This window comes from Ambystoma mexicanum, chromosome 6p (genome assembly GCF_040938575.1).
Source record: "Ambystoma mexicanum isolate Mex_15411 chromosome 6p, UKY_AmexF1_1, whole genome shotgun sequence".
Lineage (NCBI taxonomy): Eukaryota > Metazoa > Chordata > Amphibia > Caudata > Ambystomatidae > Ambystoma > Ambystoma mexicanum.
The window spans coordinates 1,197,895,540-1,197,917,205 of record NC_090935.1 but is presented as its reverse complement, the minus strand read 5'-3'; the positions used below and the strand labels follow the sequence as shown (position 1 = coordinate 1,197,917,205).

Below are 21,666 nucleotides of genomic sequence, written 5' to 3'. Positions count from 1 at the left end.
AGGACATTTCCGAGCCAGTCGAGTTCCTCGAGCTGCAACTGACTGCAATGCTGCAGTCACTTAAAGACATCCGAGACGTTTCGACCAGTGCTTCAGAACTGCCAACCAGCACTGAGACAACGATTTGTGACCCTGAGCCGCTGTGTAGGCCAGCCTGCAGCCATTTGTCCAGCTTGGCTCACCTAACTGTCTTGCCACCCAATACCTGCATCTGACTTCCATCTTGAACTCTGTCACAGAAGCCTGCAAAGCGCACTGAAATCATCTCGACTGTGTTGTCAAGCACCAAGAATACCGACAGCACAAGGACTATTGTGGTTCTATCCCCCCCGTTCCTTCTCCGAAAGTCCTTAGAGACATTTGGAGACCCATTGCTCCCTTTGTGCGGAAGCCAAGTATCCTTTAACTGTTGTAATTATTTACCACACCCACTATCCTCCTGTCAGTAGACAGAGTGAATTTCTTTTCCTTCTTTGAAATTGGCTTTCCTCTGCATTCCTTTACAGGGTGGGTTGTATTTCATAGTGTTGCTAGAACTGTCTTTTGTGATAATAATAAAGAAGAGATTTGTATACAACCTTGACTGGACAGTCCCTTTTATCTTTGGGTATTCATTGTATTTTCGCTGTGTTGCAACTAACCAACGATACATGGAGATAAGCCTGCCATTCCGTCCATGTTACCAAAATTGGACAAGGAGTTTCATAATTTGTTTGTGTTTCCAATCTGTTTGAATTCCTTCTGGTAAAGTAGAGGTGTGGGTCTGATTGATGGTTTAGAAACCGATATTCATCCCTGGACCACTGGTGCCCCAGAAGTTGATTTGTCACAGAACCCACCTCCAGTTTTTCCAATGCAGTAAGTATGTTGGAAACTGTAGCCGTGGGGTAGGAGGACATCAAAGATGTACGAGGTTAAGGGTGGAAACCACATTTCAGTAATGAAAAGTGAGTTGAGATCATTGTTGATTATGGGACTGGAGATGCTTATGGAATGTTCAACAACTGAGCAGGCGTTAACCATCATAACCAGGCATACACAACAAGTAGGAAGATGTTGCAGGGCTGTACAAGCGGAGGATGGAAATGGATAGTGGCAAGAGGAAACACATGGTGATGACCCTAAAAGGATCAAACGGGAGATGCCCTGTTCTTTGTCTGACCTTTGCTACAAACACCTGGATGAGAAATTCCCTATAATCTAACATTTAAGAAGGGAAACAAGAGGCCAGGGCTAACTAGGGGTGCGAGGCGTATGCCCTGCGACCTAGATGGCACTTGCACTAGCTCACCAACTGTTTAAATAGGAAGAACAGCTGGCCAAAATTAGAAGGCACCCAAAGATAAGTATTGAGCGACAGTGGGTGGGGCTTAGGTGACATGACCTAGATCTACTTGCACCAGCTGAAAAAGAAAAGAAGCTGGAGGGTGCTTAACAAGGGGCGGAAAGAGATTATAAACAAGAATGCACAAAGAGATTAGCAGTGATTGACAGGTGGGTGGAGTTTATATCACGTGACCTAGATCCACTTGAACTTGCTAACCAAATGCAAATGAAGAGGCTGGAAGCCTGCTTCTTTATTGCACATTGCTCGCTGCCTAAGGCCACATTTTAGAACTCCGTCCTACTCGTGCAAATATTTTTGGGAGAAATAGACCTCACTCTAAAGTAATGACTTTCATAAATACGGCACACAGTCTGTCTGATAAATGATTTGAACTCATCCATCTTGGAGTATAATATGTTTTTGGGTAATACTTATCCGTTAGATCTACCCATTCAAACCAATAATGATACATGTTATTAGTAATCGAGAGCTTCTCCACACATGTCATTTACCTGGCTTTCTTTCATTAATAAGGAGAATTTCGCAAACTCTCCTTGCGCTGTATTGGCCCACGTGCTGTATTGGTCCCTGAACAAAGACAAATCTCAGACTTGTGGCCCCTTTATTTGGGATGGTATTGTAATCTCTGTAGGGGGGTTTCCTACAACAGTGCTCTCCCCGTTCTATGTGATTTGGTCGAAAACCATCCATCGAATCCGTTCTCATGGAATGTTTATTCTTTTGGTCGATTTTGCGCAAATATATGTGCGGAGCGACCCCTGCAACCACCGCTCAATCTGTAGGCAGTACATCTTTGGCATGCTTCCTGCCCAACGTCCCCTGAAAGCTGCCCCATAATGTTAAATAGTAGCATACAGTATGCAGGTTTTTCCCTACAAAATGACAGAACAAAGGACTTTAGACACCTGAATCCTAGAAGAATGGCTAAGAGAAGGGCAGGAAAAAACGGACACAAAATCGGGACTGTTAGCATGCCACCACAGCAAAGCAAAAGTCAAACAAGGAAAACGCCAGCAAGTGAACATCAGCTCAAATTAAATCCCCAGCTGAATTTTGAGCACTAAATTTGATAGATCCTATCAAGAATGACACATACATTAAAGTCAAGATCGAGCTCAATTTGAACGTCAAGTGAACGGAGGATGGCATAGGGGCAACGCGCTGGTCTTGGAAGCAGGACCACGAAGAACAACAGAAGTTCGGATCGCGCTTAGTAACCGAACTCAGGTTTGGTATTAGGCGTGTTATAAAAAAACAATAGAAAAAAGAAAATACAAATACAAGAGTACACTGGAGCACTGAGAAGAGAAGATGTGGCCGTGCAGCAACTATACCATTCAGACATGGCCGACTATGCTTTTTGCCTCCAAAAGCTGAGCTTTGTGAAAAAGCCCACTTTCGGGTGAGGCAGAATAATTTGAAGAGGCAACTGATGGCAGGCGGGGGATCTAACATTAATCTATACGGCTACTCGGGACAGTCACACGCTTGACCTTTCACCAGAACAGAAACAACCAATGAAAACGATGCAGTGAAAGATACAGCAGAAAGTTTCTAGTCTAATATGCGAGAGAAGGGTTTTATCCTGGGAGAATTCCACGAATTCATTTTCAGCTCATGGTTTGATCGAATTTTGCCCCAAATGTATGTGGGGGTGGAGGGTGTTTTTAAGGTAATAACTAATTTGGAAGGGTTATGAGGCGTGCTAGCGGGGGTCTCTCCTCACAGAGCAGATCCTAGTACAGCTCTTAAGAGAAACAAGTATTTTAAACGCAAACACTCACAACCGGGAGGAACAGGTAAGTGCTGTGCAATATCCTTAGGAATACTTTTTAAAAATATTTTTTTTGAAAGAAGAAAAAGCAAACAAATTGTTTCATGCAATTGATTAATTGTTAAATACTTCTAGGCATTCTTTAAAACTATCCGATGTGTTTGGATTTTCAGTGGAACATTGGCTACACATTGTCCTAACAACATTCCAGCTTTGCTTGTTACGGTGCATGGTGCAGAAGGCTTATTGGACACAGCAGCATTCGGCACGAGTCCTACCTGGTGAATTCACAGCCAATGCAGTCACTCTTGCCTGGTCCAGTGCACCTAGAGCAGGAGGCGTCGCAGAACATGCAGCGTCCGGATCCGTCAATGAATTCTCCTGGATAACCGAAGAGAAAGAAGTGTGTTAGGGTGGTACTTGTGAAGCAGCAGGATCTCATGAACCCCCCCACCATACAAGTGTTTGCTCTGATGCACGTCACCCCATTTAACTATACACTGGAGGAGCAAATCAAGCAGAACCTGCACATCTCTAGGGTCTAGGGTGCAGACAGAGCCTGTGTGAGATCCTTGATAATGGAGAGTGGGAAGCAGTTAAGGCACATTTCAGGGGTTTCACATGGATGAGACTGTAGCCTTACTACGCCCTGTATGTGGCGAAAAACCACTTTCCAATGCACCAGAGACTGCCCTCTCACTCACAGACAGATCAGAGGGCACTCCTACACAACTACAGTAGCAGACAACATATGGCTCCATGCAAAGTCGGTATTCAGTAAGAATGAAGTAAAACGTTAAACTGTGAAGGCAGTATAGAGTGTAGTGAGTACTTATCATGACCTTTGGACGATAGCGGTCTTGCGATTTACCCTTGTACAAGCCTCTTCATGCCACCTACCGTCACCCATTACTGAGATTTCTTGGGGATCTAATTCTCATGCTTATCCATTCGGCAATTCGGAAGACTCAGACTAACTATGAGTGCTTATTAGTACTTATTAGTGTGTAATTAGTGCAGCCATCTTTGGTGAACGTTAGTAGAAGTATTAGGGTTCCATTACTTTTACAAGGCAATCGTCTATTACTTTAATCTAGTTCTTTTTCGTGCCTTCGGGTCTAACATGCACATCTATTGCATTTTTGAGGTTAGTGTCATTTTTTATTCATAGAAGCACTTCCTAATTCTTTATGAAATATGATTTAACAGTGGAAGTTAGAAACAAGACAGTGATCACTCACATAATGTCATTAAACATTATTTAGTTGTGTGAATCAATGGGTGTATTAAACTATTCAAAACGGAAGCTGTATCACTTACCATTTCGAGACCCGCTGCTCCTGCCACGTACGGACGCCATCTTAGTAAAAGGTATGTCCGATGTTCTTTGTCTAAGCTTGGCCACCACCTTAGTAGGGGAGCCTTGTCTTTGAGAGGTCACCAGTGACTGGTGGGGATGATGGAGTTTTTTGTTGAGAAAAGATCGCAACATATGCATGGAACAATGGAATCCAACACACTGTGTACTCAATCAAGCCTCCAACTGTCAAATACCACTCAGCAAGCCTGTAATTCACTTTTAGCCATGAATGTCTTGTGCGATTCTACGCACTCTTCCACCAGGTATGGGTGCATGTGTGTGTCTTTGTGTGTGTGTGTGTGTGTGTTACTCACCCCAACAGAGGACAGGGTAAAGACTGAGTAGTTCGATCTTTAGATTCATTCTTGACTGCTGCTGTTTAAGCAGTCTATAGTGCTTGTCCAAGTCAAGTGACTTCCAGGTCGAGGCCATATTATGTGAATACTGGCAGGTCTAGCAAAGTCACCTGGGTGACCAGGATGCACACCCCTTCATCCCACGGTGGACCAGGATGCACATCCCTTCATACCACCGGTGACCAGGATGCACGCCCCTTCATCCCACTGACTCTGAGATCACTTTTTCTGCAGAACATTGTAGGGGAGGTGTTAGGATCTCCCCCCACAACCCTCTCATACTGAATGCAGATAACTTGTCAGACTGATCAATAGTTCCAGTATTGCAAAAATCAGAATTGTAGCACTTTGTAGGCAAAAAAGCACATTTTAGGGTGGCATATATTTTAGGGTCAGAATGCCCCACATAGCAGAGGGGATCTCGGGTATCACACATATATCATAGATTTCAAAAATCTAGTCTGCAAACCGAACAGAAACCGAGTTATGCCCAAAACCCCCCACTGGTAGATGCAATGAAAATTTCAAATGGCTGCCGATGGAGACAAGATGGTGGCATAATGCTTGGTCATGCCAAAATTATTAATTAATTCTCTAACAGCAGTTCATTGAAAGGTCACTGAAGAAGGACATGTCTGGAGGGTATTTTTAGAACTTCTTGGAAGGAAAGCATGGTGTAGCCTGCCAAAATGACCCTGAAGGCCTGCCAAAAGTAGGACTTCACACACATTTTATTAGCTTAGGTGCCAGTAAAGTGAAGCATGCTGAGAGATGTCTTGTGGGCTTGATGATTGACAGTCAAGCCAACCAACCACGGTATAGAAAGGGTTTGTCTTTAGTTATAAGAACCAATACAAATTTATCGTGCAATAAATTCAAAAAGTTATGTCAACCTTGGCGCAGTATAAAAGAAGCGGATAAGTGCCCAGCACCGTCTACTGCCTGTTGCCTGTTATCCTGGTATTAAAGAGGTCTTTGAAATTCAGCAGGAGTGTTTGTCTGCCTGCCTGCCTGCTCAGTCTTCAGTTTCTGCATGCCTGGTCCACAGATCCCAATGCCCAGGGAGGGCACTGGGCCCTCCTCTTCAACATGCTCCTGCAGCCTTCTTTGAACACTCATTCCAGGGACAAGTATTTATTCTGGGCCCTAGCAGATGTGATCCTGTAATGGCCTTAAGGACGAACAGCTTCTATTTCCTTTTCTTCTGAACTTTTGGACTTTTACGGGTAAGTTATGGACATCCAACACTTCTGTGTTTTTTGTGTGCCCCGTTAACAGAGGCTGTGTTTCGTCAGCTTCAGACACTTCCACTAACTCAGCTGTCTGTGGATTGGCATAGGACACATTTTGGTGTAGATTTTCTCACCATGGTGATTACAAGCCTGCTGCCTGGACTCCTGCAGACCATCATCTCTTACCAGTTTCCCAGGTTGTATGTAGTATTCTTAGTCCGGAAGACCCATATTCAGTGGTCCCAATACCAGAGGATGTCCCACCCCCCGTTACCCAAAGACCTTCCTACTATCGGGTGTTGAGGATGCAGCCATATCACTGGATTTGTATGCATTTGATTAATTTAGGGGAATTTCATAGCACGCGAGCAGTAGGCATTTTACTGTTGCAGCTAACAGAGTAGAAGGCTGATATCGCTGACAAATGGAAGTCTTTAAGCCAGGATTTGCTACAGTCGTTCCATTCATTTAGAACAACAGACAGTTTAATAGGAAACGAGAAAATCACCCATAATTGGAAGAGAGGAGAAGAGCAACATTTTCAATATTTTAATTCCTTGTACAATGTTCAATAAAAAAAGAAAGTAACTATTTTAAAGCCAGTGGCTGGTAGTTCTCCCAGAAACCCCCATTGCACCCCCTTCACATATGACACCTTCCCCATTATTTGTGTGCATTTCCTGAGTTTTCCTCTGATCCAGTTTCTTTACTACTTCTGACACTATCCCCTATTTCCTTCAGACCACCCATCCCAGTTAGTTTTAATATAGAAATTTGCATTTGCAATGGCAAAATGTGTTTTGTTTAAAAAGATCTGTAACCATAATTTGGCAATGGAGAGCCTATAGCCCCTGATTAACGGTATGTGAGGTATGCATGTTTTACATTTACTGATAAGATATTTAGGTATTATGATAAGGTCACATTGGACAGTCCAGCTGTGGAGGACCAGGAGAAAGAGGGGGTCGGGGGGAGCAGGTGAAGCTATCTGCAAGGTGATGAGGGCTCTCCGAGGGTCAATCCCCCCTCCCTGACCTGGCATGTTACCTGGACAACACAGTCCTGCTGACCTTAGTCATCCCAAGCTGTAGCAGAGATCAGAAACCTGAGTCCCGATTATCTGAGCTTTGCCCTTTTTCCAAAAAATTGAGCAAATGAATTCAGCACCAATTGTGATGCTTGTATGATAGAGAATGGAGAAAATAGGGTTTTCCCCAATACGTATTATCGGAAATGGTTTTGTAAAGGAGCAGACGTGTACATCACTGATAGGCTCCACCCCCCCCATCTCCATCATACTGGATGAAAGACAGAAAGCTACTGTACATGACACCAGGTATCCCAATGCTGCATCGAGTGTATGAGAGACGTCATTCACTCACACAACCATACCGAATGCACCCTTGCGCTGAAGTGGTAGAAGGAGATTTCCAGGTACCACTGAATATTGAAGAGCTGTAATGAGAATCTGCCAATGTGCAAAGTGATGTCATAAGGAGAAGATACGATGACGCACCCAATCGATATAAGAATAATTAAAGGATGAAGATATACAGAAGAAACAGAGTAACATGCACACAAGTAAGAAGAAATCATATATGCAAAGAAGATAAAGTAACCAGCTGACTAATAAGTGTATATACGCAGAAACGCAAGGTAAAAGAATCATATAGAGGCGTGCTGCAGTAGAAAACAAGAGCGATCATGTTGGAAAAATTGATTCCGGCTCTCAATGATAGTAAGCTAAGAGCTCGGAGGGGAGAGACCAGAACTGCAGACCTGACAGAAGTTGGAAAAACAAAGTCATGCATGAACAAAGAATAACTGCTGGCCAGAGATCAAGGATGCCACAGTGAGAAGCTAATGGAGAATACAAAGGGAGTTACAGAGGATAAGCAATGTATGCAGGATATACGTCTCTTAGGTTAAGTAAATGAGCGAACATTTTTGAGTGTCAAGTATGATCAATTAGATAGGCAGAAAACCCTATGTGAGATGGAGCAACCAAGTCCCCAGAGTCTGAAGAGGGTAAAGACACCAGAAATATTAAAATCAAATGGCACTAAATAGAAGGTAAAATGGACAAAATCATGGTCTCTTCACAAGTGGTACTGGACTGAAAAACAAGGCCTATACATAAGCCTTGGCCAAAGATAGCGATTTACCTACACTCCTTTCAAGTTCCCAAGAAGATAACATCCAGCAAGGTCAAGTACAAAAGAAAAGTCTTGGCTGATGAGGGATGGAGAGAACTAATTTGGCAAGCGGGTGGTGGTCTGACGTTCACCGCTCCAGAGTTTCATTTTGCTTACGTACTGCTAGAGAGCCAAGGGTCCAAGGCTGGGAGAGTATGCCAACCTATCAGGAAAGCCTATGTGACGGTGAGCATACAATGCTGCATAGGCCAATACATTACTGTGATGTTGGTATAATCTGTATTGTACGTAGTTAGAGGGAAGTTCGAGGTTTGCCCTCAAAACAAGGGACAGCCAATTAAGTCACTAACACTTATATGTTCAATAGGTAGACATGTTCCCCTAACCAATCCCCCAACCTGATAGGTTTGATTATTTCCGAGGTAGGATGACGTCATAGATGATGCACATTGGGGTATAAAACCTCTGTGTAATCGAAACCTAAGGGTGAGTGTGTAAACTACAATTGCTGTTCGCCAGATTGCCCCAATTTATTGATGTTATAATATAATGGTACTTTGCCATATTCTTTGAGTCTGTCCGGTTATTGGGTCCAACGTTGTTTACTATGGTAATCCCATTCTGCGCATAGATAGGCCCAAAAAGTGCTACTGCACATTTTCACTAGGCCAAAAAACGAAAGAGTGTTTCCGATTCATTTTGACTCGGTGAAAGGATTTTATGGATTGAGACACATTTCTTTGCACCATGCCTTGTTATACAAGCATCACAATTGGTGCTAAATTTATTTGCACAATTAATAGCACCTGTGCAAATGTTTTTGCGGGTATCCCAAGCCCCTGGAGATTTGTGATAAAGCTGGGGAACCGACCACGCTATGCCAACATATCTGCTCCTGAACCAATGAGCTGGACACAAATTAGAAGATAACCCCTACAAGTGTTCTATGTGTTATTTTTGATGTCCCTTTCCTTGTTTCCACTTTATTTGTGCAGTTTTCCTTGTCATTTTCCTCTAGTTTGTTTATCATCAAATGTGGGGTTCACCCCCAAGACCACTTCTATCGCACACCTCTGCCCTCCCAACCATCTAAAACACACACACATGAAAACTGCACAAATAAAGTGCAAATGAGGAATGGGACCTCGAAAATAACATGTCTTATGCTTGTAAGACTCTAGGTTCCAGACATGGGAATGTCTGGTTTACTATTGCTATTGACCTGCATGGAAACTGAGACCTGTGGACGTGATGTACAGGGGAGTCCCCAGATTAGCCCCACATGCCTGAAGACCCAGACACGCTTGCATGAGAGAACCCTCCTCACATCTCCAATAGTCAACAAAGACCAGCTCTATTGCTTTTAATGGAACCCCAGCATCTTGGTCAAGAGAACAAGGTGCGATATTTCCAGCTCCAGTAAAAGTAGTTGTAAAACACTCCTCAGACCACCCCTCACATGCTAGTCAGTGCCAGAGGAAGAATCTGGTGAATATTTCCCAGTAATTTGTGCAAGCATCAGAGTGTAGTGAGGGAGCCCCAACCAATGCAGGATCCCCATCCACCGAATTATTTTTAAATAATGGGTTGACATTGTCTATTTCACAGCAAGATTCAATTACAGATTTATTTATCATTTCGATAATGTACAAATACATAGGGCCTCATTACGACCCTGGCGGTAAGTACCGAACATTACCGCCATGGCGTAATCAACGTTTACGCCGTGGGTCTATGGCGTAAAGTGCGGCATATTCCGACCCATCGGGCACGTGCATTACGCCATGGCGTTAATGTAAAGTACGGCATGGCGTAAATGGGGCAAAAACGGCCCTTACCGCCATCGCACGCCGCGCAAGGAGCACTACCGCCACACACACCATAGCAGCGACCGCAATTAGCGGTCACCGCAATTAGCGGTCACCGTAAATAGGCGGAACCGGAAATAGCATCATCGCGGCGGAACGGGAAACTGCACGACGGCCATCTTGAAAAACACTATCCATTGCCATCCTCCACAACCATACCTGATCCAACCCTGACACCTATCCACACCCAACACCCACCCAATTAGCCAAGTAAAAATGCCCAAAGCCGTTAAAAAAGCATGTGACCGGCAGCGCCAAGACCGTTTCTCAAGGGAGGAACTAACCATGCTCGCAGAGACTCTGCAAGAAAATGCTGCAGCTGTATTCTCCGCGCAGATGACAAGGCCGGCAATAGCGAAAAAGAAGGCCATATGGGCCCTAGTGGCACAGCGTGTGAGTGCAGTGGGGGCCGTACCCCGCACTGCCCAGCAGTGCAGAAAGCGCTGGGACGACTTCAGGCTCCGTGTCCGAAGCATCCTCTCAGCTAACCGGAACCTAGCCACGTCAACTGGGGGTGGATCCGATTCGCCCATAAAGCTGCAAGCATGGGAGGAAATATGTGCATCCACCATCGGGATGGAGAGCATCCATGGTGTCGGAGGGATGGAGAGAGGAGCGCCGACCTCAGGAGATGCAGGTAGGTGGCCAGAGCAAGCCATGCTAAACTCAACAAAGTCCCATCATGTGAAGTACCATGTAGCCCCATAGTGCATATGCAACACATCGGCAGGTGTATGTCCACAGACACATCCAGACTCCACCCTGTACACATGCAGCATGCACACCCTAACTGCTGGCACACACATACCACCATGCTACCTCCACACAAAAGGCACAAAACGTGTATGCCCCTGCCTGAAATGTGCTGCATGTACCCACTGTATAGATGTCATCCCTCACAATGCACGGCCAATGTCCGCGGACCCATCAATAACACTATCCCTCCTTTGCTCCACCACAGGATCTGACACAGACCTCCAGGAAGAGGACAACACTGCATCCAGATCCACCAAGAGGGCCAGGCCACAGGCGTCCACCTCAGCCGTCCTGAAAGAAACACACCAGCAGCCACAAACCCTGCCTGGGGAAGAGGACAGGCAAGTGCCAGCCCCCACAACAGCAAACACAGACCCAGCAGCAGCACCGCACATGTCACTAGTCGTGCCCACTGAAGGGATAGGCTCTGCTGCAAGCAGCACCCTGGGTGAAATCGCTGCCATAGCGGCAACCTCCGACAGTGAGGCAGGCAGCATCGAGGTCATTGATGAGGGAAGGCCCACTGCCCAGCCACATTCCCCCTGCACATCCCTAAGCCCCCTGCAGGCGGATGCCACGCAGGGGCAGTCGGAGGCCGAGGATTGGCCAGCCACCCCATCCCCCCAGCCTGAGGTGAGCATCCCAATGGACATGCAAATGCCACTGGGCATGGGCCAGCAAAACCAGCAGACACTTGAGGATATAGTTACCCGCCAGCAGCAGCTATCCGCCCTCCTCAACGAACATGTTGCACAGTGTGGGGTGCCAAGGGATGGCATGGAGAGTTTGGCAGACCGAGTCACAGCTTCCATAGAGTCCTCCACAAAGGACATATGCACGGAACTCGCGGCTGTGCGAAATGTACTCACAGAACTTGTCCAGACCATCAGGGACATGCGTCCAGATGTGCAGGCCGGACCGTCCTCATCAGCCAGCTCGGCACAGAGCAGCCCCATCCGCAGATCAGGGCGCAATCTACGCAGCACGGGCAGGGGTGCCCCAGGGGCCAGGGGAGGGGATTCACATTAGTGGCTTGACAGTCGAGCAGGACTACTGCACACCCTGCTGCACAGACACTACCGCACCTTCGTAGGGATTCCAGGGTGGAGGGGGGAGGGGGTGTGTTGGGGTGTTCAGGGGGGAGGGGGTGTGTTGGGGTGTTCAGGGGGAGGGGGTGTGTTGGGGTGTTCAGGGTGGAGGGGGGAGGGGGTGTGTTGGGGTGTTCAGGGTGGAGGGGGTGTGTTGGGGTGTTCAGGGGGGAGGGGGTGTGTCACGACGTTTCATAGTTTGAATACACTTTTTTCTTTCCCAAAATGAAATGTGTGGAGATTTTCATTGCATATGTGTGCTTTATTGGTGTACTGTCCACAGTGTGCATGTCCCAGGGACACACAGTGCCCCAAGTGCAGTCTCCATGTGATTCACACCAGCCGTGTGTGCTAGAAGCAGAGGTCGATGATACTTTGGCGCATTGCACACCCCTCCTGTGCGTCGCCTCCTCCATGGGGTGCTGCCCCATCGGCACCCTCCTCATCCTCAGGTGGTTGCAGTCCTGCGTCAGGGGGCAGGGGCACATTCCGTCTGACGCACATATTGTGTAGCATGACACATGCCATGACGATCTTTGCCACCTTCTCATGGTGGTACAGGAGTGCCCCACCAGACCTGCTGAGGCTTTGGAACCGTGCCTTCAATAGGCCGAATGTCTGCTCTATGACCACACGAGTACGTGTATGTGCACGGTTGAAGTCCTCCTCGTGCTGGTCCTGCGGGTTCCGGACTGGTGTAAGGAGCCACCTCTTCAGGGGATAGCCTGCATCACCTGTATGTAGGCGAGAATGTATGTGTCAGTCATGTCGTCTGATCAAGAACATGATGTGCCACCATGGCTTGCATCCAACTGTTACTTTGGCTCACTTCTACATGCACTAATTGATTCACACAATGCAACCAGTATATGCTCATGGCTCCCATGGCCTGTTTTGCATGCCATCACCCAATGTATGCAGAGGGGTTGAGTGCATTGTGAGTGGCCATCCTCTGTCTCCGTTCTCTGTGTTGCTCACAGTCAGGTGGAGTATGCATCATTCCCCCCCCCTTCAGCCAGGTGGAGTATGCATCGGTACGTCATTCACCTGCCCACTTCCATGACATTGGACTCACCGAGTAGCCAGGATCTTGGGCCTGCATGTCGCTCCATGTAGCGTGGTATTGTGGAGTTCCTCAGGACCATAGAATCATGGGTTGATCCGGGGAATCGGGCACAACAATGTGTGATGATCTTGTTGGAGTCACAGACCATTTGCACGTTGATTGAGTGGAACTGTTTCCGGTTGCGGTACGGTACCTCCATGGCACGTGGAACCACCAATTCCACATGGGTGCAGTCGATGGCACCAATCCAACCGGGTATGCCGGCTAGTGCATGGAAACCCACTTTGGTGTTTGCAATGTCCTGGGCAGTCCGTGGTAATGAGATGTGGTCGTCTGTGTGCTTGAGGAGGGCATCGAGCACTTGGATGAGTGTTCGTGAGAATAATGGTTGTGAAATGCCATGCAAGTGCCCCACTGTGTGCTGGTAGGTGCCTGTGGCCAGGAAGTGGAGTACAGACACTACCTTCAGTAGGGGGGGGATGGCGGTTGGAGTTTCTATCATGCTGACGATGTCGTTGTGTATCATGTCTACGACGGCGGTGATGGTGTCCCGGTCCATACGGTACAGGGTGTGGATCTGCTCAGCAGTGAGGTTGAATGGATTGGCTCTGATGCGTGGGATTGGGGGCTGCCTGCGTGGTGGCACTGGCTGTGCTGGTGGGGCTTGCTGGGCCTGCCTTGCCCTCCTTCTCCTCCTGCGTCTCCTCTGTGCAGCCTGTTGTTGTTGTTGTTGTTGTAGTAGCACTTGCATTGCTATCAGGTCCTCCAGCCCCAACATTGATAGTCGTATTGGTATCATTGTGGAGTGTGACTGGGTGTGGGAAAGGGTGGGGTGTGCTCTTTTTGTACTTCCTGAGTCTGTATTGCCTTCACCTGTGCTGTTTCTGTGCACCTGTGGCAGCTGCATTCACTTTACATGGCCCTTTACGGTTGGTTCGCGATGGTGTAATTAGCACCATGGCGGTAAGGTTCTTAACGGGCTGGGTGATGGCGTTAGGTGCATGTCCGCTTGGGTCGGCATTTGCGTACCTTTCCGCCATGGCGCTAAGTACGGTGTGGCCGGTCGAGTGCGCGCACCCTTAGCGCAGTTAGCGGTGGCGTTAACTACGATGCCGCTAATGGCATCGTAGTTAACGGTCACGGGTCATGATCGGACCTGGCGGAAAACGATGGTGGTAACCATTTACCGCCATCGTTTTTCACTTAGCGCCAGGGTGGTAATGAGGCCCATAATGTCATTATTAATAATTCACAGAAATATATATTTCTCAGTAAATTGCATTATAGAACCAAACATCAACTCATTGCCACACATACATATGCATCTTTTCTGTACCCGGTCTTGTTCCTACTCCTATTTTTAAGATCTTCCACACTTATTAGAGACACAGCCAGAAGTATGCCATTATTCACCTGCATTCCAAACACATCATGGTTATTGACTGTTTTTGAGACATAGGTTTCTCTATTTTTCATATGCCATTAATTATACTTCCAATAAGTCCAGATCAATCTTGATGTCTGACATGTTTCTCTCCCAAAGAGGGATAATATGGCTTTCACCCTCCACTGTGGGGGGCCCTTGGCGAGGGCTGTGGGACTTTACTGGCAATGGCGGCCCCCACATCCGGGGTGAAAGTCATTCACACCTCCAGGGTTTAACCGCGGTACAAATGGTTTAAAAAAAGGTTGGCCGCTGCATCCCTTTTCCATTTCCATGGTGGCGGGGGCATGCTGGGACCAGAGCAGAAAGCTCCGGTCCAGCTGGTAAGTGGGGAGGGAGGAGAATGAGTTAGGTTTGTTTGGGGGGGGGGTGGGAAGGCAACAGGGAACCACATTAAAACAAGATAACCAAAATGGTGCCACCTGGGGTAAGGGCCTCGGGTGGCTGGAACAGCAGTCGGAGGACTTGTATTCTCCCATGCTGTTCCAGCCACCTGATTGGCTGAGCTCCCTTCCCTGGGTGCAAATGGACATTCTTGAAGGTGGTTGAAGAAAACCTGCAACTATATATCAGCATGGGTCTCGAGTTCAAGAGGAGTCACACTGGAGCATTCGAAGAGCATGCCCTGAAAATATGGGTTGGTCTGTAACAGTGAACCCACAGACCTAGGGTCTTTTAAGACGAGGCAGCAGTACTTAGAGGTGGATGGGGATGCAGAAGTTACTCAAACATCAATAATCAAAACGACTCAGGAAGTTGGCAAAATCTTGGTTCTGTTTTAATATCAATTGTCTAAAACAGGGAGTACAACGGACATCATCCGCCGTCGCACAGCACAATCTCAACACATATTGCAAAAAACATAACTTTTATAGCAAAAAATCATCACTGACATTATACTACGTGGCAAACTACAAAAACCTATGAGTAACAGTGGTTGGCATTCAGAGGAACATCTAATTATACGTTCTATATAGCCGGGGGTTGTGATTGAGTGTTTAAGTCTTTTCCAATCAAGGGGTTTCAAGCCCTGCTAAAGTGCATCGTGGAATTTCCAGGTTCTATACATTACTATATGTATTTATTAGCGCATCGCCACAATCTAAATCACTACATGGCCAGCCTTTATGATTACTTTGTCCTACTTGCAGTACTGCATCTGTACAGGTGTAAAATGACTTTGCATTTTCTTCAGTGCTTCTTTACACGAGCATCTTCATTTTGATCCCGAAATGTTGCTTAATTTCGATACTTCATATTCAGCTTCTATAGAGTGTCTTTATCTTCTTATCTGAGTGTCTTTTCTGGGTGTGTCAGTTCTACTTTGCATGACATCACCAGTCTCCTTTCTCATTCAAATGCATACTTCTTCCTTAACCCCAATCAGAAAATCAATCTTTCTTTGTGCATGCATGTAGGGTTTTCTCAATGGATACCTTGTCTCGAAGATTCTTTGTGGTACAGGCATCCTCACTGGTACTGCTTGTGTAGCCATTTCTGGTTCCCAGCATATAGGCAACATGGGGGCGGAGCTTTTGATGGGGGTACTTGGCTCCTCCTCTACACTAGTATCATGACTAATGTTACCATTGTCAGATTAATGAGATTGACTTTTGGATAAAGTAAAGCTTTTGTTTTTTTCTTTCTAAGACTTTGGGTCTGCCTAGGGGGAGCTTCAGGCTCGCTATGTTGGGGGGTGGGGGGGGCAACCTTCCTGTGGCTGGCATGCTGGGGGGCTGGGAGGGGTCAAGATCACCTGTCTTGAACTGACTCACTGAGGGATTGGGAGGGTTTGGGCCAACAAGACAGCCCCAGCCTGAGTCCATGTGATTGGCCTTTGCCCTGGGACAGTGGTCCCTCCAATTCTGCCCCTATGCTCATCATCCACTGGTTTACAGAGGCACATGTCCCCCCTGATTCACCCCCTTTGATCTCAGAACCAAACAGGGGACATCAGCACAATACATGTCTGTGATTTACGAAGCCGCACATTAGAAAGCCAGACTCACTATTTGCAGAAATTCCACAGGTTATTAGATGAGCTTTTCAATAACTGTGCTATTGTCATTCTTAGTTAGCCACGTTGTGTTGTTGTTTTCACTGTGCACGCCCAGGTGGCTACACTGATTTACTGTGCGCAGAGACCTTAATATGTGTCTTTTACCTGACTTGAGTAGCTCATCAAGTCCTTATTTTTAGTGTGGTGTCTCCCCCTAACCCCGGGTATAAATTCAAAAATCCACGACCCAGAATGCAGAGAAGAACAAGGCCTGATAAGGTACTCATAATTGCCATAGGATTTGTTTAAATCTGCATGTATTTGTTCAGTTTATTGCCGCTCCATGAAGTGCTTACAGCAACAAAATGAGTGATTGTGTAAAGCACCAAATAACAGGTTTTTTTCTCTACCCAATGAGTGGTGTCTGTTTCATCAACGCCAGCAGGAAGACATGCGGATGAAAGTCAGCATGACACATTTTCAACATCATTGTAACATATAGATCTCCTGAAGAGTGTGTGTGTGTATATATATATATGTATATGTATATATATATATGTTCTTGAAGTAGGGCGGTGAAGCCTTTCTTAAATGGAGTTGCACTCCTTTCTGCTGCTATAATAATGCCAATCCGCGGCTTCAGTTGCTGCTTGTAAAACATCGGAATTTTGGAAAATGAAACTGCTTCTGCACAGTTGCGTAGAAAAGTATCAAAGATTTTATTCAAAATAGCGGTTCAAAAAAAAAAAAAAGGGAGGCTTCCCAAGGAAAAAGGAGGCTAGCTGATGCGTTTCACTACACTCCTGTGGCTTGCTCACAGTAACTCCTCCAATGGTTGGAGCCAAAATTTAAACACACAAGAATCAAATAAACGGTGAAGAGGTGATTTACAGGCTGTTGGAAATACTGTCGGCCATTTTGGAACAGGCACATATAAATAACAATGCAGTAACAGAACCAAGTATTTCGCAGCATCATTATAAGCAAAACCTAGTCAATATATACTGTAAGGTTGCTAGAATACAAATGTTTGCTCCCATAGTGGATTCTTGGTGTTACTAGGTTTTTAACAATAACCTCAGCTTTGCGCCGCTTCATAACGTATACCCATATGAAATATAGGAAATATATATATTATATAGTCTCCCAATGGTCACAACTTAGATGGGGAGCTATATACGTTCTTGGACACTTAATCCTTGATCTATATACATCTATGTGGTTTCCTTTTTCTCTGATGCTTTTTGAGTCTTTTCTGGTTTAGTCGTTTCCTCTTGGCATTTTTTTCTACTCACTTTATCATTGGCCTGCTTGAATTATTTTAATTATTATTCACCTTATTTCATCAGTGATCCTGTCGTTTCTGTTTTTAGACTTATTCTGTCTAATTTCTGTGCTTCTGCAGTCACGATTCTGTGGGAAACGAGCCCTCTATTATCTTTTTTGATTATGTCTTTGTAGTCCTTTGCTCTCTTAATCCTAGTTTGCTCCTCTGTTGCTTTCCAGTTTTGCCATTCTTGTTTTGCATATTTGGTCATTTAGAGGCGGCCATTTCTCCCTTTATTTGCATTCCATCCCCCATTAGGATCATGACTAGTGTTTTTTCCAGCTACTGTGTATGAATTTTATACATTTTATGGTTAGAAATGTACTTTGCAACTTTGCACATGTGTATGCTGCTATTTTGGCTTTGCAGATTTGCACATTTTGATGCTGCTACGCTCTTCCTGAGCCAGGGTTGTATTTTGCAATTTTGCACACATAGATGCTGCTATCATGTCATTGCATATTTGCACATGCTTATGCTGCTATTTTTTGTCTGCACTTGCACTTTACCCAAACCATTGCTTGCGTCATACTGACATATTGATGTCCAGCTATTAGTCACAGGCACAAGCTGTTCTATTTCAATATGGGGTTGGGAAATGGTCGCCTTTTGTTTTGTTTTTATCTATTGTCATTCATGTATTTTTATTCTTGCATTGTGTACAGTATTTTTACTCTACCAATTGTATGCATATTATGACCATGGGTTTTTTCCTTTTTGAACTTGCAAACTAAACTGGATTCACAGTGGAACTGTGGGTGTGCCTAGCGTGGATTTGTGGTACAGACCATACAATTTTGGGTCATTGACCATTCTTATGCCACTGTCCTTTTTGTGCACTATGCACTGCATGGACATTATAACCCATCGCCCCCTATTTATTGGGATTCGCCTTGGTTCCCATTGTCGGCCACCGCCGCCCCCATTCTAACATGGCTGCCACCCTTTGCATCCCTCCATGCACGCTCACTGTTCCACTGACAGAGCAATAGGACTACACCCTTCAGAAAGGAGTGTGCTCTGGTCCTTCTTTCCTTAACGTGATCAAGCGCTCAGTTGAGCGTGAAACGCTTTGTGTGCGGTTCGTGCCTGCGGGCGTCCTGCCTCTGTTTTTGCTGCTGCTTTTCCGGCCGTGTTTTTACCTAATTTTAGTATTACCTATTAAATTTATGACCATTCCTACGTTGTGAGCTGCGAATTTTTTCTCCACTTTGCTGCTTTTATTGTGTCCGCGGAGAGTGCGGTTCCCCTTTCCTCTTTATCTTTTCGATATATACATATATATATATATATATATATATATATATTACATGACTGCAGTAGCGGCAATGTAGTTATGGTTAAGTTGCTAAACCCGTAGGAAGAGCACTTTTTGGGCGGCTTATAACTTCGCTCCCCCTGGACGAATCCTCACCAAACTTTGCGTGTTCGCTGATTGGTTGGAGTGAAGCATGAGGTGCATCACAATTTCTCGATGCGCCCACCATCTTGAATTTGCGGACAGCAGCTGCTGTCCGCAGACATCGTGGTATAAACATAAAAAAACACAACTTTGCACTTGTCAAACTTATCAAATAATCTCTCAGGAGGTGAGGGGTGATGAGGATCGGGTGGGATATGGCCGCAAGAAGTAAAAAACAGGTGGTTTTTTGGCGCGAAAGTCAGCCAACGGTCTGGATGTTCGCGAACAGTCTTGTCAAGTTCGCAGACACCTCTGCATTACAGGGCTGGTGAAAAGCAGTTCTTGAAGACTTATATGACTAACCCAATTCCAAATGGGTTTGCAAAGTTTAGTGGGATTCGGTCAAGAGGGGACAAAATTAGAGGGTGGGTTCCAGAATATTGTAAAGGCTTATAAATGAGGCGCCATTTGTCGAATCTACTCAAAAGTTTGCAAAAAGGTTTTAGGTCTAGATATAAATGGTTTTGTAAAGTCTGAATGTATTTTGTCAAGTGGGGCTGAAATTAGAGGGGGCACAAAATATTGTAAAGGCTTATAAATGAGGTGCCATTTGACAAATCTACACTTACATAGGCAAAATGCTTATAGATCAAGGTATGAAGATTTTTGCAAAGTTTGGTGGGATTCTGTCGAGAGGGGGCAAAATAAGAGGGGGGTCCAAAAATATATGAAAAAGAAGTGTGGTGCAATTTGACGAATCTACACAAATGTTTGATCTAGATCTAAATGTTTTTGGTCTGAATCGATTTTGCCAAGTGGGGGATAATTTATATGACTATTGCATGTGCATACATTTGACACTTTTGAAAAAATAAAACATGGGTGAATTTCCAGCAAACTTGCGTAAGGAGTATTGACAAGGACATTAAAGCATGGTTTTGCAAATGTGCCCGTGTTTTATTTTTTGACAAGTGTCATAATGTAGGTACAAAAAATAGTGATAGACCTTTGGTGACTGAGGTATAGCCTGTGGCCATGGGAAGTGGCCATATTGTCCGGGTCATGGTATAAGGTCATGACGCAGACAATCTGGCTACTGGCCATGACCGCTAGCGATGAAAAATGGTGTTAAAGTGGCCATGTTCACATGGGACCGGCTATGTGGTAAAGTTATTCGAAGGTAGGATAGGTTTGAAAGGGTAAAAAAGTCCTTGTGGTAATATGTTGATAGGGTTTTGCACGCTGCCACGGCAAGGGAAGAGGGCTGTGTACAGAGCCCCGCCTTCTCTTTCCATGTTGGCTGTCTGGGAAAAGGATTTTCCTTCCTTCTTACAGCGGGACGCCACACCCTGGGTTCCCGCTTTGGAAACCAGGGGTGCTAATGGCCTTTAGCCCCCATTTCAGGGGCTGCAGTGGACGATAATGGTCCAGAGCCCTCCTTATTTAATTATTTATGCATTTATAATGCGCCGAAGCCCGCAGAGATCAGGCTGTGTGGTTACAGTATTTGTTGAGGAAGACAGCTTACTACTTGCTGAGAAAGGAACAACTTTTCTGAGAGCACTGCGGTCATTGGATTTGGTGTAGCAGCGCATGGAGGTGGTCCCGTAGGAGTACTGTCCAGGTAGTCTGCGACTGAGTACAAAATTGCACTCAGTGCATTTCACTTCGGTAGTTTTAGCCTTTGGCACACTCCCAACAATAGTAAAGAACTGGCACACCCATGATTCTCTCTGGGTGCTAGAGGTAGGCACTTCCTCTACCTCATCTTCTTGGTCCTCTTCATTGTTTTTGGAAGTACTGAGCTTTCTTTGTTGTGTAGGTCCTCCAGCTGGTGGTGGTGGTGGCTCTTGGGGAGGAGGGATGGCAATAACTGATGCCATTTTTAAGATAAATAGCAGTTTTGATAAAATTCTTCCAAGTATGTACTGTGTACTAGATTGTTAATGGATAATGAGTACGAAAAGGTGTAGGAGGTGTGCAAGGGAAATTTTGAAGTTGAAAGTTCCTAGATCAGTAGAAAATGCTGTTCTGAATTGTCTTCGAAGCACAGATCCGATCACGAAGTGCAGACGCCTTCGCGAACACGTCACCATGTAGTGCGCAAATGTATGATCACGTGGCACTGTCCAGAAGGTCTGTGATGATGTCAGACGTTCCCGGACGTCTACGGATGCAAAACTATTTCAAAAAGTTGCAAAAAGTGTATAGACATGTTAAAAATGATGCTACAAAGTGGGAAATGACATTTGTGATGTCATCTTTGATGTCCTGGGAGTTAGTCTAAGCAGTGCACGGTGGTGGAGCGAGTTATGGATGCTTAGCTTTCCATAACTGGTGAATTTCTGAGGTTTTTCGGTTTTACCTGTAACCATAACATCCCTGTAAGAATGGGCCTCATTACGACCCTGGCAGCCGCAGTATGAACGGTGCCAGTAAGGTACCGGCACCGTTCATACCGGGGCGCCACATTACGAGTTTGCTCGTGGG

At 45.6% G+C, this 21,666-nt stretch overlaps 1 protein-coding gene across 1 annotated transcript in view; it reads right to left on the bottom strand.

The window, feature by feature from the left end:
* Positions 1-21,666, bottom strand: part of PCSK5 (proprotein convertase subtilisin/kexin type 5) — a 1,619,480-nt gene that overhangs the window by 451,221 nt on the left and 1,146,593 nt on the right. Inside the window, exon 21 of the mRNA XM_069625842.1 lies at positions 3,401-3,503. Coding sequence (XP_069481943.1) covers positions 3,401-3,503 — 103 coding nt within the window. The remainder of the gene's footprint in view (positions 1-3,400; positions 3,504-21,666) is intronic.